The 19,292-nt window shown below is 33.9% G+C and overlaps 1 protein-coding gene across 3 annotated transcripts in view; it reads right to left on the bottom strand.

Moving 5' to 3' along the window:
* PUS10 (pseudouridine synthase 10) overlaps window positions 1–19,292 on the bottom strand; it is a 92,775-nt gene that overhangs the window by 20,205 nt on the left and 53,278 nt on the right. For all 3 annotated transcript variants that reach the window (XM_023494932.2, XM_003758254.3, XM_031950519.1), the window contains exons 7-10: window positions 16,649–16,710; window positions 13,375–13,420; window positions 5,013–5,077; window positions 3,404–3,489 (exon numbers count right to left, since the gene is read on the bottom strand). In XM_023494932.2, the coding sequence (XP_023350700.1) occupies window positions 3,404–3,489; window positions 5,013–5,077; window positions 13,375–13,420; window positions 16,649–16,710 (259 nt within the window). The remainder of the gene's footprint in view (window positions 1–3,403; window positions 3,490–5,012; window positions 5,078–13,374; window positions 13,421–16,648; window positions 16,711–19,292) is intronic.

Consider the following 19,292-nt stretch of genomic DNA (forward strand, 5'->3'; position numbering starts at 1 on the left):
TTGGCTCACTAGGTCTATATTCTTTTTTTTTTATTTTTTTTTTTTTTTTTTTTATTTAATAGCCTTTTATTTACAGGATATATACATGGGTAACTTTACAGCATTAACAATTGCCAAACCTCTTGTTCCAATTTTTCACCTCTTACCCCCCCCCACCCCCTCCCCTAAATGGCAGGATGACCAGTAGATGTTAAATATATTAAAATATAACTTAGATACACAATAAGTATACATGACCAAAACATTATTTTGCTGTACAAAAAGAATCAGACTCTGAATTATTGTACAATTAGCTTGTGAAGGAAATCAAAGATGCAGGTGTGCATAAATATAGGGATTGGGAATTCAATGTAATGGTTTTTAGTCATCTCCCAGAGTTCTTTTTCTGGGTATAGCTAGTTCAGTTCATTACTGCTCCATTGGAAATGATTTGGTTGATCTCGTTGCTGAGGATGGCCTGATCCATCAGAACTGGTCATCATCTAGTATTGTTGTTGAAGTATATAATGATCTCCTGGTCCTGCTCATTTCACTCAGCATCAGTTGGTAAGTCTCTCCAGGCCTTTCTGAAATCATCCTGTTGGTCATTTCTACAGAACAGTAATATTCCATAATATTCATATACCACAATTTATTCAGCCATTCTCCAACTGATGGACATCCATTCAGTTTCCAGTTTCTAGCCACTACAAAAAGGGCTGCCACAAACATTCGTGCACATACAGGTCCCTTTCCTTCTTTATAATCTCTTTGGGATATAATCCCAGTAGTAACACTGCTGGATCAAAGGGTATGCAGAGTTTGATAACTTTTTGAGCATAGTTCCAAACTACTCTCCAAAATGGTTGGATTCGTTCACAACTCCACCAACAATGAATCAATGTCCCAGTTTTCCCACATCCCCTCCAACAATCATCATTATTTTTCCTGTCATCTTAGCCAATCTGACAGGTGTGTAGTGGTATCTTAGAGTTGTCTTAATTTGCATTTCTCTGATTAATAATGACTTGAGCATCTTTTCATATGACTAGAAATAGTTTCAATTTCTTCATCTGAGAATTGTCTGTTCATATCCTTTGACCATTTTTCAATTAGAGAATGGCTTGATTTTTATAAATTAGAGTTAATTTCTCTATATATTTTGGAAATGAGGCCTTTATCAGAACCTTTGACTGTAAAAATATTTTCCCAGTTTATTGCTTCCTTCTAATCTTGTCTGCATTAGTTTTGTTTGTACAAAAACTTTTCAGTTTGGTATAATCAAATTTTCTATTTTGTGATCAGTAATGATTCTAGTTCTGCTTTGGTCATAAAAACCTTCCCTTCCACAGGTCTGAGAGGTAAACTATCCTATGTTCCTCTAATTTATTAATAATTTCATTCTTTATGCCTAGGTCATGAACCCATTTTGACCTTATCTTGGTGTAGGCGTTAAGTATGGATCAGTGCCTAGTTTCTGCCATATTAGTTTCCAATTTTTCCCAGCAATTTTTATCAAACAGTAAGTTCTTATCCCAAAAGCTGGGATCTTTGGGTTTGTCAAAGACTAGGTTGCTATATTTGTTGACTGTTTTATCCCTTGAACCTAATCTATTCCACTGATCAACTAATCTATTCCTTAGCCAATACCAAATAGTTTTGGTAACTGCTGCTCTATAATATAGTTTTAGATCTGGTACAGCTAAGCCACCATCATTTGATTTTTTTCATTAATTCCTTGAAATTCTTGACCTTTTGTTTTTCCATATGAACTTTGTTGTTATTTTTCTAGGTCATTAAAATAGTTTTTGGGAGTCTGATTGGTATAGCTAAATAAATAGATTAGTTTAGGTAATATTGTCATCTTTATTATATTTGCTCGCCCTATCCAAGAGCATTTAATATTTTTCCAATTGGTTAGATCAGACTTAATTTGTGTGAAAAGTGGTCTGTAATTTTGCTCATAAAGTTTCTGATTTTCCCTTGGCAGATAGATTCCTAAATATTTTATATTATCAGTAGTTACTTTAAATGGAATTTCTCTTTGTAACTCTGACTGTTGGATTTTGTTAGTGATATATAAGAATGCTGATGACTTATGTGGGTTTATTTTATAACCAGCAACTTTGCTAAAGTTGTGGATTATTTCTAATAACTTTTTAGCAGAATCTCTGGGGTTCTCTAAGTATACCATCATGTCATCGGCAAAGAGTGATAATTTGGCTTTCTCATTGCCTATTCTTATTCCTTTAATCTCTTTCTCAGCTCTTATTGCTATAGCTAGCGTTTCTAATACAATATTAAATAGTAACGGTGATAGTGGGCAACCTTGTTTCACTCCAGATCTTATTGGGAATGGTTGCAGTTTGTCTCCATTACATATGATTAAGCAGTCTTTCTAAAAAATAGGACTCATCACAACATTCTTGGGTTCAAAAGCTCTTTAAATGGCTCAACCTGAGATCGAGAGGGGTCAGTTGATCTTTACAAGGTAATCCAAAGAAATGAGAAAATGTTCATAAAGTATTTCATTTGTTTAGTTTTTCTAACAATATTGCAGCTACCTGAAGGTAAGGCATTGTTGTCAAACCTTCCCAGTGCAATGTTTTATCTGAATTATAAATATCTATTAACTGGATAGACTGAGGTACAATTTAACAATGTCCAAACCCATTAAAGCAATCATCAGCCCTATTTCTTGATCAGTACCTTCAGTGAAACTCTGTGTAGTACTAAAGAGACTAAGTTTTTTTTGTTGGCCTTAATTTAAAAAGCAAAAGCAAAACTAACAGACATATGACTCAGATGAATAAGCAAATAGAGAGGGACTGTGATACTCTATTATTGCTTCAAAGCTGGGTATTAAGGTAATCACATTTTCATTCTAAATTCTTAAGTTATTAGATACCAACAACTTTCTTTACCAAAAAGAAAAAAGAAAATAAAGTCAAAATGAAATTTCTTTTTTCATAGTGTTAACAGTTTTATTTTCCTAGACCTCAGGGAATAATAAGTACACAAGAAATTTTTTCTGGAAGAAGTTAAAACTACTTTCCATTCTAGAGTTAATAAAATGAGGGGAAAAATAATTATCTTTTACTTCTACCTTCTCTTCTGTATTCTTCCTCTTCCTATCTGGTTTGATGTTATTCTAAGTGTCCAACATTAAAACTTCATTTGGCCATCACAAATACTATTACTTTACTGTAACTTTTTTATACTTCATGTCACTTAAGAAAATCAGTTTGCTTCAAAAGTGTACAGAACATTAAAACATCAATGATACTATCATCTCTAATTCTCTGAAAGTGACTTAGAAAGCTATTCAGAATCTGGCAACAGCAAGCCTAAGGACTAAGAAGACAATTGTGTTTTCTGGAAAGGACAGAAACTTAATGTAAATATATTTTAATCAAATACTCACCAGCTACAAAGACTGCACCATGAGCACACTGAATTTCAACAGCAGAACAAAAAGCCTTTGGTAAATTTGGTGGACAAGGAAACTTCCTGAAAAATAAAGGGACAAAATAAAAACTCATGACTACTACTTTCAGAGCAAGAGACTCAAACACATAGCTAAGATGAATAAGAACATTCTGAGTCAGAAGTTTTGAAGTTATATGAACAAAGATAAATTTTTATCATGTTGGAGTGCTAATTTACTAAGGCAAAGAGACTAAGTCTGTAAAGATATTAACTCCTTTTCAGTTAATGGAGTTAAAAATAAAATTGTGGAGACTCTTTAAGATCATTTATCTGCTCTGTAAGCTGGGCAAAGGCCTTGCCTCACCTAGCTCTTGAACTAATAGTTAAATCAATGGCATTTTGACTGAAGAGGAAATAAGACAAGAATTTTCTACCCTGATTCTCTTCCTTTCCTCCTCCTCAACCTCAGAGACCTAAGGATTGGTCCCAGTGACATTAATGACTCAATCTGGACAGAAAGTGGGGAAGACTACTCTCTTCTTTCTGTTTTTCTCACAGTAACCTCAGAAAACCTGATCTCAGATACTAGTTAAGACTGTGAAGAAATTTATCCTTACCATTTCAGATAATGAATATTCTAGATATATTAAATAGCATATCAAAGATTCCCCATGTAGTTTGATTTGATCAGCAATTATTTAGATTCTGAGAAACTATAGATTAAAAAGATGATTTGTCATCAAGTTTTTAAATGGAATGAAAATATTCATTTATAAGAAACTTCCCTGGATTCTGAAATATAATCACCCTGGAAAAATCTTTACTTATAGCTTTCTTATCCACTAATCAAATAATTAATTAATAGAATGAACTGTTTAAATTTAATCATTTATCATTAATTAAATAAATATTTGGTATCATTAAAAATAACCATTTCTGGAAAGATCTCTGTGGTGATAATTTAAATAGAAAATTCATGCAATAGCAGTATTTTAAACCAGTAAAAAAAAATAATATTAGATTTTTATTGAACAAAATTTTAGCAATTAAGGGAGATCACATAATTTCCATTTTTTTTTTTTTTTTTTTTTTTTTTTCCCTACTAAAGAGTTAGACAATAATAGGAAAAGCAGATTGTTTGTCATTAGGGAGAAAAATGTAAGTTAGGAACCTGGGTTTTGGTAATACAGGTTGCAAAATAGATAGTAGGAGACTAACATGAGGAGAAGCTAGGTTAAATCCAACCTCGGACATTATTAGCTATATGACTCTGGGAAAGTCACTTACCCTTTTTGGATTTCATTTTCCTGCTAAAATCAGGATCAGGAATACTTACTAGCTGGGTGACACAGGCAAGTCTATCTACGTCCACCTGTATCTGTGTCAACATCCCAATTTGTAAAAGAGGGGGCGGCAAAGTCAAGGATCCCTTCTAGGTTTAAGTTCAGGATCTTCTTGTACTGGCTCTGCCACCAAATAGCTATACTAACTTTGGGAAAGTAACTTCATTTTTTTTTTCTTTTGTAAAATGGAAAGGTTAGACCAGATAACCTCTTCAGCTCTAACAGACTTTGTTTTCTGTGGGACTCTATACTTATACATACTTGCGGAAATCATCATCTTTTATTTTGTCCAAAGCTTTCACAACTGCCATCCTGGTGAATACAGACTACAGAGGAAAATGAAAATAAAGTGAAACTCTGATTAGTGAAAAATGAAAAGAGGCAAAATATAGTATGACTGGAGAAATTATGTAAATTTATATCACACAAAGGGTGAATATCTGAAAGTTTCAACAGATGTATGAATATTAAAGCAGGTATGCAAACAATGCATCTCTAAATTTCTACTTCCTTTCATGAATAGAATACTTTTCCTCTTAAATGGCAGATTTATTACCTAACCAAACCTTTAACTAAAATTAAATTACCTACCACTATTCTTTTGCCAAGTCTGACTCAGGCACCATACATATTTGCTAAGCTGATTTCTTAGTGCAGGAGAAGTAGGTAGATGTACATTACAGATAAGCAGACTAAAATGGTATAAATCCATGATCACCATTATGGTGCAAGTGAGTAAAGAAGTCATAAACCAAGCAAAACAATGGAAAATTCAGTAATACTGCACAAAATAATATCTGTAATAAATGTTCCCTTTCAAAGTTTTACTAATGCCCTTTGTTTTTATATCACATTAATTTCCCCTCTTTTACTATTCTATTAAGGGATCCAAGAAATATAAAGAAAATAGTTTGACAAAATTTCTGACCTGGTCTGAGAGCATGTGCAATAGTTCATTACCATCCTTGAGTTTCTATAAGTTTTGAAAGTCTAGAGTTTCTGAATTCTGAGAACCTTGGCTCAAATCCTGCCACTGATACTATACATGTAACCTTGGCCAAATCATATAACATAACATGGCTTTCTTGTTCCTCATTTGTAAATCAGGGGATTGGACTAAATGACCTCTGAGGTCCCTTCTAGCTTTATGATTCTATGGTCTATAAATTAAATTATGTTATCATCACTTTAATCGTATTTATATGAACCAACAACAAGAAACAAATATTTCTGCAATTATTAAAATCATTTATTTTTTTAATGAGCATTTAAAATTACATTTATATCCTTAGTGTCTCAGTAGATAACTCCAAGGTATTTTATGTGTTTTATTGGTTTTTTTGAATGTGATTTCTTTTTCTATGTTTTTCTTTCTAGCTTCTGATCTTATTATTTTAAAATGTTAAAATCTTTTTTAGATTCATTTTGTATCTTCCTACTTTAATAATAAAGCTATTGTCATGATTATTTTACCGAATTTTTAAGACTCAGTAAAGGTTTTATAAGTAAATCACACCATTTGCAAATAGGGATAATTTCATCTCTTCTTTGCTGATATGGATGCTTTTGTGCCTTAAAAAAACAAACAAACAAACAAACAAAAAAAAAAACCTTTTACTTACAATATTTTTACAACTATGACAACAGAATGTCTTGATAATGTTTTACTGGGAAAGCTTTTAATGTTTCTCTATTGTAAATAATGTCACCTCTTATTTTGAGATAGATATTTTTAATCAATGTAGAAAAACTGCCCTGCCAGGCCTATGGTTTTAGAGCTGTTAGCATAAGTGATTGTTGTATTTTGTCAAACATTTTCTGGCAAAAACATGTAATTTTTTAATTTTATTTTTAATATTTAAAAAAATGAACACAATTCATGGTAAAACATCCTTGTACCTCTAATTTGGTTATAAGTGAATATGACCAAGAAAGTCAGTTAGTTTCTAGGTTGAAACCTGCCTCAGATAGCTATGAATGACCTTGAGTTTCCTGATCTGAAAAATGGGAGGGAAGACAGTTTGGAATTTATGGCCTTTAAGATCCCTAAGCTCTAAACCTATTCTTATGAATAATTTTTTAGATATATGATTGTAGCCTCTGTGCTATACTTTAAACACATTAAAATTCATTAGAAATACTGGTCCAGTTTATTACTCTGCTTTGTTCATCTCTGGTTTAGATATCTATATTTGTCTAAGACTGTTGTAGAACATTTTCTTAATTACTGAAATTAAATTATGTAACATAGTTATATATTTAGTATTTAATTGACTTCACAAGTAATCTATATGAAATAAGAGTTTTTTCTTTGGTAGCCAAGGCAATGACTTATTTAATCATCTAAAATTGAGCTGAGATAATTCTGAAAAACTAAGTACTTTGTATTTTTGTAAGTGATCTATGATTTCCACTAAATATTCAGTTTTGCTAGCATCTATCTGTAAATAGTATATCTGATAATTCCTTTAAAGTTTATTAATTAATTTTTAACTTATTTTTACTTATTTATTTATTATTTAAAGTTTTGGTAATCTGATTTTCCCTCTTTGTTGATCAGTTCAGATTATCCACTTTGTTAAGGTTTTCCCTAAAAAATTTTTTTTTCATGGATATCATCCCTTTTTTCATATAACCTGTATTTCTCAGAGAGCTATTCTTTACAATAAAGGATAAAAAAAGAGAAGGGGAAAACAGTAAAACCAAACATCTCAAAACAAACCAACATTATATATAGTGTTCCATATGCCTAACTCCTGACTTCTACTTCTCATCTCTTCTTTGGAGCCAAATGTAATCATAGTATCTTTGCAGTACATTTCAGTTTTTTTGTTCTTTCAATTTATACTGCTGTAGTCATTGTAAACACTTTTTCTGACTTTATCTTCCTCATTCTGTGCCAGTTTCCTGTAATCTTCCTATGCTTCTCTGCAACTATCATCATCATAGCTCCTTAAAAAAATTATATCCCTTACATTCATGTTGTTTCGCCATTTTTCAATTACATCTTACTCTGTGACCCCATTTACAATTTTCTTGGCAAAGTTCTAAGTGACTCTAACTTGTTTTATAGATGAGGAAATGGAGCCAAACAGGTTTAAGTGATTTGCCCAGGTCATCCGTCTAGAAGGTATCAGAGGCCAGAGTTTAACTTAGGAAGATGAGTCTTCCTGACTCCAGGTCCAAGCCTCTATGTCCTGGGCCACTTCTATTCATTAGCTATACCATTACATTCATACACCACTCCTTATTTAGCCATTACCCAATCAATGACTATTTTAATTCCAGATATTACTACAAAAATTTGCTGCTATGAATGTTTTGGTATATATGAAAGGTTTCTATTTAACATTAACTTCAACAGAACTTCTGAATCAAAGAGTATAGACTCTTTAATCATTTTAGTCATCTAATTACAAATTTCTTTTCGGAACAGTTGGACACCTTATAGCTCCATAAATAGTACATTAGTGTGACCAGCTTTCCACACTTTCTCACATTGGCTTTTCCTATTTTTTGTTATCTTGACTGACTTGAAGTAAAACTTTATTTTGATTTGCATTTCTTTTATTATTAGTGATTTAGAGAATTCTTTCATAAAGTCAACAAAATCCATTTATCCTTTGATTTATTACTTATTGGGAATGGCTTTTGGTCTTATATCTTTCTGGTGAGGGAGGTAGTGAATCATAATGAAAAGGGTTTTCTGTTTGGCTGCCAAAGTAACTTCCTTCAAAAGGATAAGTTTGCTCTGAGATGCCCCTTTCCTCCCAATAAAAACCAGCAAATCCTCTTTACACTCAGGACAAAAGTTTTTTGACATCATAAGGCCTTAAAAAGTGGTATCACAAAGGCCTCATTTCCAAAATATATAGAGAATTGACTCTAATTTATAAGAAATCAAGCCATTCTCCAATTGATAAATGGTCAAAGGATACAAACAGACAATTCTCAGATGATATATTGAAACTATTTCCACTCACATGAAAGTGTTCCAAATCACTATTGATCAGAGAAATGCAAATTAAGGCAACTCTGAGATACCACTACACATCTGTCAGATTGGCTAAGATGACAGGAAAAAATAATGATGAATGTTGGAGGGGATGCAGAAAAACTGGGACATTGATGCATTGTTGGTGGAGTTTTGAACGAATCCAACCATTCTGGAGAGCAATCTGGAATTATGCCCAAAAAGTTATCAAACTGTGCATACCCTTTGATCCAGCAATGCTACGACTGAGCTTATATCCCAAAGAAATACTAATGAGGGGAAAGAGACCTGTATGTGCCAAAATGTTTGTGGCAGCCCTGTTTGTAGTGGCTAGAAACTGGAAAATGAATGGATGCCCTTCAATTGGAGAATGACTGAATAAATTGTGATGTATGAATGTTATGGAATATTATTGTTCTGTGAGAAATGACCAGCAGGATGAATACAGAGAGGCTTGGAGAGACTTACACGAACTGATGCTGAGTGAAATGAGCAGAACCAAGAGATCATTATATACTTCAACAATGATACAGTATGAGGATGTATTCAGATGGAAATGTATATCTTCGACAAAGAAAAGATCTAATTCAGTTCCAATTGATCAATGATGGACAGAAGCAGCTATACCCAGAGAAGAAACACTGGGAAATGATTGTAAATTGTTTGCATTTTTGTTTTTCTTCCTGGGTTATTTTTACCTTCTGAATCCAATTCTCCCTGTGCAACAAGAGAACTATTTGATTCTGCGCACATATATTGTGTCTAGGATATACTGTGACATATTTAACATGTATAGAACTGCTTGCCATCTAGGGGAGGAGTGGAGGGAAGGAAGGAAAAAGCTGGAACAGAAGTGAGTGCAAGGGATAATGTTGTAAAAAATTACCAAGGCATATATTCTGTCAATAAAGTTATAATAAAATAAATAAGTAAATAAAGTGGTATCACATTGGTGTAATATCCCATGCCTTTGCACTGGCTGTCCCTTATGCCCACAATGTTTCTCTTCCTGTCTTTTGGATACCCCCGCTTCCTTCTAGTCTCAGTTCAAATCCAACCTGCTGCAGGAGGCTTTTCCAGGTCTCCTCTCCTTTTCCTCAAGGTCCTTCTCAGAAATTACCTTTGACTTATTCTATATCTTACATATATGTCCATAGTTATTTATATTCCATCTCCTTCTTTAGGAAAGGGACAGTATGTTTACTTTCTTTTATGTATGTATACTTAGTACAATGCCTAGTACACATGCAGTGTTTTAAATAAAACCCAGTTGACTGTGGAAGCTCCTGATATCCATAAAATCATATAATGAATTGCTGTCCAATCCCTATCCATAATTGTTAGTTATTGATATATTTCAGTCATTGTTTTAGTCTTAATTATTCCTAGATAATGCATTAAACCCTTTCACTGTGCCAGAAATTCTCCTAAGTGCCATAAGTGTAAATCTTGCTCATTCATTCACTTATATTCAACTTTTCATGAATTCCATGGATCACAGCACACCAGGCCCTTCTAACCTCCACTGACTTCTCAAAATCTGTCCAACTTCATACTCGTTGCTTCCGGGACACAATCCACCTCATCTTCTGCTGTCTCTTTCACTTTCTCACTTCAATTTTTCTCATCACCAGAGTCTTCTCCAAAGAGCTTTGTCCTGTCATTATGGGGCCAAAGTATTTGAGCCCCAGCTTCTGTATTTGTCCTTCTAATGAGAAGTCTGGATTAATCTTTAGATATTGAGTAACATGATCTCTCTATTGTTTAAGAGTCTTGTCCAGCATCATATTTCAAAAGTGCGATACTGAAGTGTTAAGCTTTCCTTATGAAATTATTATGGTATACATAAGTTATACGTTACTACTGGAAAAACCAAAGCTTTGACAACATGGACCTTCATCAGCCAGACAATGTCTCTGCTTTTTAATATGCCATCTAGATTATAATAGCTTTCCTTAAAAGGAGCAAGTCTTTTTTCATTTCATAGCTGCACTTGCTGTATGAAATTTGAGCCTACTTTTCTATTTGCCAGGATCTTCGTGTTTTGTTTTGTTTTTTTTTGGTTTCTTTTATATTTAGCTTCAAGCCATCTTTTAAGCAAGTAAAATAATCACAGCCCTCAAGAGCTTACATTCTAATCTGGGAAGACAATAAATAAAAGTAGGCTGGGAAGGAGACAGCTAAAGATGTTCCTAAAGTTCCAGGAGCCCAAGCAATATAAGGCCCAAACTGGTCTATCACAACTAGCATGGCATCAGGGTGTAGAGTTCCATTCTCAGGTAGAAAGGTAATCAGAACGATGGCCAGAATGGAATGGAATGGAAACACCATGATTGTGGTCTTACTGATTTCTTTTCTAACTCTTCTAAGCATTCTTCTTTTATTTCTTCTATTTTCCTTTTTTTCCCCTCAATTTCTTAAATGAAACATTTAAATATCACATACTAGTTCATTAATGTTCTTCTTCTACTTTACTAATGAATGTTTTCAGAGAAATAATTTTTCTTTTGAAGGCAATCATTTCACATGTTAGTAAATGCTGTAATCAAAACAAAATACCTCACAGGTGACTAATGTTCAGTTTACAAACCTTTCCAAACTTCCTTAGAATAGTCTCATCACACAGTAATTGTATTTAGATGCAAAGTCTTTCTAACCGGTTAGAAATTTGCAGGCAAGGGTCCCTGCTCTGTACTCTGAGGTCAGAGGAGACTTCAATCCAAGGCAACAAAAAAGTAGCTAGATGCACAGAATATTATATTTAACAGATTTATTCTAGTCTCCAAATTATAAAAGTAAACATTTGGCAAATTTTATAATTTAACCATATTCTCTGTGCTGACATTCTAAAACCTTCAATGCTTTAAGTTTTAAAATGTACAGGTTAGTCTTGATTAGGGAGTAAGATCCCATTTAGCTCTAAATCTATGATCCTAAAACTAGGTAAGTATTCGTAAGTTAAAATGCCAACAGATGCTAGACTCATGATGTGTATATAATAACAGTAAAGAGAATATGAATTAAAAATGAATTTCATTAAAATAATTTCTGCAAAAGATGTCTGAGTCATAAAAATATGTAATTAGTAAATGTAAAATAGGCATAGATGGTTTCATTGTATTATGTATCTATAGATATAGATAGAGATAGAGATATATCTATATATATGAATCTATACAAGTAAACTTTTTTCAAGTGCAGCCATAATCAGACTATCAACTCAGATTGTCCCTGGGTGAAATAACCTAATTTTGGCTTTGATAAAAAAAAAAAAAAAATTATAAACTTCTGGAAAATGAGCATTATGTAAGATTTTGAAAGGTGGCAGTTATGATGATCCAGGATATTCCTAGATAATGAAACCTTTGGATTAGAACCAAATTTTATTTTCCATGATGAGTAACATAAGCATTACTGAAATTATGATACTTATTTTAACATTAGCGAACAACTCAGAAAGTCATTAAATATAAGGCGTATATATTCTAGAACTTTTTAGCTAAAAGCAAAGGCTAAAAAAAAAAAAATGCAAATATCTTTCAAAAGTGTATTTTATATCTTCTAACAAAGTTTTATTCTTAGGGCTCAGAGTAGAATGAAAGTGATGCTGGCTTTTCCTAGGACATATAAGTTCTAATAGGTCCTATCAAGCTAGTCTTGATAAGTCTTGAATATGGGCTCAGGAATGTCAACTGATAAATTTACTTAAGTTTGGACAAACTAATTACCCAAAGGCTGGCTATCAGTTGATGATTTTTTTTTTTTGAACATGTGGACTCATTAAGCTATGTTCTAGAGCAGGACTTCTTACATTTATCCCACTCATGATCCCTTTTTGCCCAAGAAATTTCTACAAGACCCTGGGTATAAGTATATAAAATACATAAACAAATCAAATTTACTGATACTGTACCTTAATTTCACAATCCCCACATTCAATTATGTAGCCTCATGTGGGTCAGGTCCCAGTTTTAGAAGCTGGGATCCAAGGCAGTGAAAAAGGACCACTAAATCACCCCAAAAGGATCTTTTCTATTGTATTTTTCTGTTTTTAGGTATTTCTCAACTATATTTTAATATGGGTTCAGGCTGTACTCAGGAGGACTGTGGGCTTCCTCTCACTCTCTCTCTCTCTTTCTCTCTCTGTCTCTCTGACTTGTCTCACAGCTTTGTGAATATGCAATACAAACATTACTATCCCCATTTGCGAGACATGGAACCTGAATCTTGGGAACTCTAAGTGACTTGCTTAGGGCAAAGCAAAGACTCAAACCTGAGCTTACAGTAGAGAATCCCTGAGATGAGCACTTTATAAATACAGCGGATAATGAAATATGACATTTATGAGACTATGGCCAAGTCACCTAAAAATCCATGACTTTCACTTTGACATCTCTATCAGAAGGATATCTGGAGAACCTGCTTCAAAGGCCATGACTTTCACTTTGACATCTCTATCAGAAGGATAATATCTGGAGAACCTGCTTCAAAGGCCCTTTTGAACCCCAGATACGATAATAAATGTTAAGTGCTTTGAAATCTTTAAAATACTATATAAGTTGTATATTTTATTAGTGAAACTTTCACTCACAGACCCACCCCCAAAAAATAAGAAGGGAAAATTTCTACCTGTTTATTTTTGGCTGGTTTGAAACAGTCTGGGCATGAGGTGCTCCTAAAACAAAATAAAATTAATTTCAAGCATTATTACTGTACTTGTAGATAATAAAATTCAAGTGCATTTTATATAATTTGGCTTTTGACTTCAGAATATTAGGAGGGAGCAAAAATCTAGTGACAGTGATAACAGCCAACATTTAACCACATTATCCTCATTTATGCATAGCACTTTCAAGTTTACATAGTTCTTTCCCTAAATTCCTGTGCAGTAAGTAAAATAAGTATTATTATCCTCATTCTACAGTTGAGGAAAAAGATTACATACTTGCCTGTGATCACACAGCTGTTAAATGAGAGAGCTAAGATTGTAAACTAGATTGTTCCCATTTAAAATCCAGAATTTCTCCAATGAACTGTGCCATTCCTCTCCTAACCCATTTTGCCAATTCTCCCTTGTTTAGGAAGATTAAATCTTACACTTAAATTTGTACTTTAAGAAGCATTTGCATAGGGGAAAGCAGCATGGTCTAGTAATAGCAGTTAGAAGTTAGGTAGGTACTATTATTATTCCTGTTTCATAGATGAGGAAACTGAGGCTAAGAGAGTTTAAGTGATTGGTCCAGAGCCACTGTAACATGTCTGTGCAGGATGTGAACTCAGATCTTCCTGACTTTCAGTAGAACACCCTCTCAACTCTCCACCTTAACTATACTAGCAGTTAAAAGATTTGGCTTTCCCACTTACTAGTATATGATCTAAGAAATTGCAATCTTTTTGAGTTACTTTATAAATTAAGGATAACATTTTACCTTTGTCAAGATAGGTGGAAAAATGGATATATAGAATTGGCCCTAAAGTCAGTAAATATAAAGTTCCAATCAGATCCCAGATGTTTACTAGTTGAGTGACCTTGGGCAGGCCACAACTTGTTGGCTTCTCATTTCCGTGTCTGTAAAATGGGGGATGATAAACAACACTCCCCCCCTTTCAGAGTTATTACTGAGAATAAAATGATATTATATTTATAAAGAACTTTTCAGGATTTAAAGTGCTTTATCAATGCTTGCTATCACCATTATTACTATTTCACTAGGGTGTTGTGAAATCAAATAAAAACAGGAATGTGAAATGATGTAGTATTAGGTAAATGTAAAAAATCCTACCTTATTTCTTCATTCCCTTAAGTATATCTGGGATCTTTAAAGCCAAGGAATTTTTTTCACTTGTTAATTCCAATAAAAAGATTTTCAAGAGAAAACAGTGAGTACCAAAGAAGCCTTAAAACAAAAGCAATGGGCAGCAGGGTACAGAGAGAGAGAGAGAGAGAGAGAGAGAGACAGAGAGAGTGTGTGTGAGTGAGTGTGTATGTGTGTGTGTGTACACTGAGTGGTATTGAATGTAGAATCAGAAAAGGTCTGGACTCAAATACTCATGCTAGTCCTCTGATAAAATGGAGATATCATTTAATCTTCTTGGGCCCTGGGTTTGCTCATCTCTAGAATAGGGATAATATCTTTAGTTCCTACCTCAAATAGTAAATGATATGTTTGTAAATCATTTTACAATCCGTAAAAGTTTTATTAAACATAAGCTAAGATTGTTATAATTATCTTCAACTCCCAGTATCTAGGCTGAACTCCAAGTTGTAGCAATTCCTTTACTAGAAGCTGCAACCAAAATTTACAGCTAAGGAGTTGTATGAGTTTTGGAGGACTATCAGGTTCAACATTAAATCTAATTAAATATCAAAAACATATTAAATGACCATTCTCTTATTCTTTCCTCTATCCCCAAACCTCATTCCATCCTAAAAAAACACAGGTCTGAGTATGTTACACCTCATCCCCAAATCAATAAACTCCAATGGCTCCCTGTGTTTGGCAACAAAAACCCTTCAGCCAAGTTCACATTCCCCTCAGTTTTCTTATACCTTAATCTGTCCCTCTAAATCCAGAGTCACTTCCAGGCATTTTGATCTATCTCTGGCCACTGGACCAGATAGCTCCAGAGGGGAAGAGCAAGGCTGGTGAGCTCTCCCTCATCTGTAAGCCACGCCATCACTTTCCTGAGGTCATGGCCTTCTTTGAGAACGAAGGACAAACCTCCAACACCACCACCTTCATCACTCCCCCTTCCTCTGACGCTGTGTCACTGCCTCCTTGCTGTTCTTCAGGTAACACTGACTCTAAGTATTTTCACTGGTGGTCCCCCCTTGCCTGAAATTCTCTTCCTCCTCAACTCTACCTTCCAGTAGAATATAAGCCCCTTGAGAGGAGGAACTGTCTTTTGTCTTTCTTTGTAGCATAGTACCTGATAAATGCTTAATGTAAGTTTTCTGAATAGGACAACTAGTCAGTCGATAGAGTGCTGGGCCTGAAATCAGAGAGCTCGAGCTCAATGTGACTTCATACACTTTTTAGCTGTGTGACACTGGACAAGTCACTTCACCCTGTTTACCTCTGTTTCCTCATCTGTAAAATGAGCCGGAGTAGGAAATGTATCCAAGCATATCTGCCAGGAAAACCCCAAATGGGGTCATGAAGGCCTAAAAACAACCATACAACAAAAAACTGACTTATTGGCTTCCTTCAAGTCTCAATTAAAATCCCACTATCTACAGAAAGCTTTCCCATCCCTCTTTAATAGTAATGTCTTCCTTTTATTGATTATTTCCAATTTATCCTATATATACATATATATCTTATTTGTACATGGTTGTTTGTATCTTATCTCTTCCATTAGACTGTGAGTTCTATGAGAGGAGTTTCTTTTTGCCCTTCTTTGTATCCCCAGTGTTTAGCAAAGTTCCTGGCACTATAAAGGTCACATATCGGACCCAGAGAAATAGTACTGGATTAGAAATAGTTTCTAACAAAATCATTTATCTTTTATGAATTTTAGATTTACCATTCTGGTGGTAGGAACTATTTTAAGAAAACCAAATAAGAAAATCTTTGAGCTAAAAGATCCTTTGTAAACATAATAATAAACATAATAAGACTATATGATTTTAAATTTGAAAAGGATCTTAGCGGTTATTTTATATCGTATAAAATAAAATCCACAATTGGAGGTTGGTGGCCAAAAAATATCTTCTAAGAAAATCATAAACAATTATTACCTATGAAATTAGGATATGAACTGATAAGGCTTGAATTAAAATTAAAGAAATGCAGGAGAAGGAGAAAAATAAGCCATTGAATTTATCTTCATGAAAACTAAAGAACATTAACATTGTTATGCAGTTATAAAGATTACTATCATGTTTACAAAAGCAACTTACAGGAAGTGGCAATCCTCATCTGTTTCAGGGTGAGCAAAGATCACACTTACTTCAAACAAGCTCTAAATCACAAAAAAATAGTTTTGAAATTAGCAAAGGAAACATCTCACAATTTATGAATGAAAATATAAATTAAAACTTTCAAAGACTGTTCACAAAAAAAAAAGTAAAAAAGAAAACTGAAAATGTTACTACAATCAGCTTGCTCAGAGGCTAGTTTTATAAGACACTGCTTTAAAAAAAAATATTGTTAAAATTTAGAGAGACCAGTGCACCTTATTAAAATTAAAGACCAGGGTTTGTATTATATAACAGTTTTTGTTGTACATATATATATGAGATATATGTGAAAATGGGATGGGAATTTAGGGGAATAATACAGTAAAAGTGAGTTTTTAAGTTTGTCCCTTTCAATCTTAAATTTATGATTATCTAATACAATGCTCTAATCTAGTAGCTAACTATGTATGCATATATGAGACAGGAGAGGAAGAGGAGGAGAAGAGAAAGAGAGAAATCTGAACAAGCATATTCTTCCTTGTTTTAAGGAAGTTAGTTGGCACAATATTGCTGACCAGAATTTAGAAGACATGAGTTCAAATGTGGACTCAGACACTTACTCCTATGTATTCCTGGCAAGCAATTTAAGTTTTATTTGACTCAGTTTCCTCAATTGTAAAATGGGGTTAATAATAGTATCTCTCATGTAGGGTTACAATGAGAATCAAATAAGATAATATTTGTAAAGAATTTAGCACACTGACTAGCACATAGCAGATTTTACATAAATGCTATTGTAACATTATATTATTACTTTAACAAGTTGAGATGAGAGTGAAGTTAAAGTATTAATACATCACACCCTTTTTTCTCTGAATAGATTCTACTTTTAGGGCCTAAGTACATGAGAGTATTTTTCCGAACTTTTCCTTCCCTCTCCCCAGTATATTCCCCTTCCCTACTCTCCACTCTTTAAATTTTGTCTACAGATCCTTTCTATGACCTCTACGAAGGTTCCAAGGGGATATTGTATCCTCTTCACATATTAGAATGTAGCAGTTGATCTTTATTTAGTTCTATATCATTTTTATTCATGATTACCATTTTGTTTTTCTTTAGTGAATTAACTTCAGGACTTCAATTCTGCTCCATTTTTTTTAAAGATTGGGAATACTTAGAAGTCTTTTCTTTCTTTAAAGAGTATATTTCCCCCTGCCCTGACCCTGTAGAATTATACTCAGTTTTACTAAGTTATTCTTAGTTCTAAGCTCATATCCTTTTTGCCTTCTGAAATAATGCCTTCCAAATTCTTTATAGTAGTTACTGCTAAACTCTGTGTGATTATGATTGTGGCTTCTCAGTAACTGAATTCTTTATTTTAGGCTGCATTTTTTTCTTTGATCTGGAGGCTCAGGAGTTTAGCTATTATTATGTTCTGGGAGTTTTAATTTGGGGGTCTGTTTTGGGAAGTGGCTGATGGATTTTTCTGTATTTCCACTTTGCCCTTTGGTTCTATGAAATCTGGATATTTTTATGATGTCTTGAAAAAGGATGTCTAAGCTCTTTGTAGGTTTAAGGTAAGCCTGTGATTCTTAAATTATTTCATCTTGATCAATATTCCAGGTTAATTGTTTTTCCTATGAAACATTTCAATTTTCTTCTTTTTTTCCTCCAGCCTTTTGATTTTGTTCCAATATCTTTTGTTGCCTCACAACATCACTAGCTTCTATTTGATCCTAAAATGGAAGTTTGTTGCTCGGGTAAAGTTGTTGTTTTTTAATCTCTCGGGCTAAGCTATGATAATTCACTTTCCAATTCTTTCTTCTGTATCTCATTTGTTTTCCAATTTTTTTCTCAAGTGATCTCATTTCATTTATGAAAACATTTTTAGACTCTTGCTTCAGGAATTCTAATCAAGTTTTTGCTCAAGCTGTTTTTCTGAGTCTTTGATTGCTGAAGTAGGCTGGAGAGTGGTAAGCTTCCAATGTTCCCAAAGTGATCTGATTGTGCTGGTGGTTAGTGATGAGTATAGTTGCTTTCCAAAGTGGTCTGATCCAGGGCAAATCTGATTGCTCTTTTTCTGGTATGAGCTCTGAGTTCCTGACCTGCATTTGGATATGAATGGCAATTAGGTCATTCACAGGCCTCCATCAACCAGCTAGGCGGTTCTATTGATTTAGTGACAGAACTGTTAGTTTCCCTCTGGTCTGGGATTCTTGTTCTGGTTCTTCTTCTGTAGGCTAGGCTAGATGCTGGAAACCACAAGGGTTTGAGCCATACCACTGCTGCTTGCTTCTGAACTCCCTCTTGTCTCAGTAGACTGTCCAGGGCATCCTTACCCTGACAGAGTGGTCCTCTTCATAGTCCAGCCTGGATCTATTAGGTAACAGGCAACAAAGCTGCCAATTTGTATCCGCCCTCATTGTAATGCCCTAGTAAGAGTCTGGAAACTCTTCTTGCCTGAACTACAGCCTCTCCATAGGGGAGATGCTCATGCTCTGACTCATCTGCAGACTTCTCTACCTTCCACTATACCAACCTGGTCCAGCAAAGGACTAAATGAGTTTTTGGATTTGGTCTCATGTATTTTTTTTTTTTAAATCTATTTGGAGGAGTAATAGATGGGAGCTTGGCTGAATTATTT

The sequence above is a fragment of the Sarcophilus harrisii genome, chromosome 2 (assembly GCF_902635505.1).
Source record: "Sarcophilus harrisii chromosome 2, mSarHar1.11, whole genome shotgun sequence".
In the NCBI taxonomy this organism is placed as follows: Eukaryota; Metazoa; Chordata; class Mammalia; order Dasyuromorphia; family Dasyuridae; genus Sarcophilus; species Sarcophilus harrisii.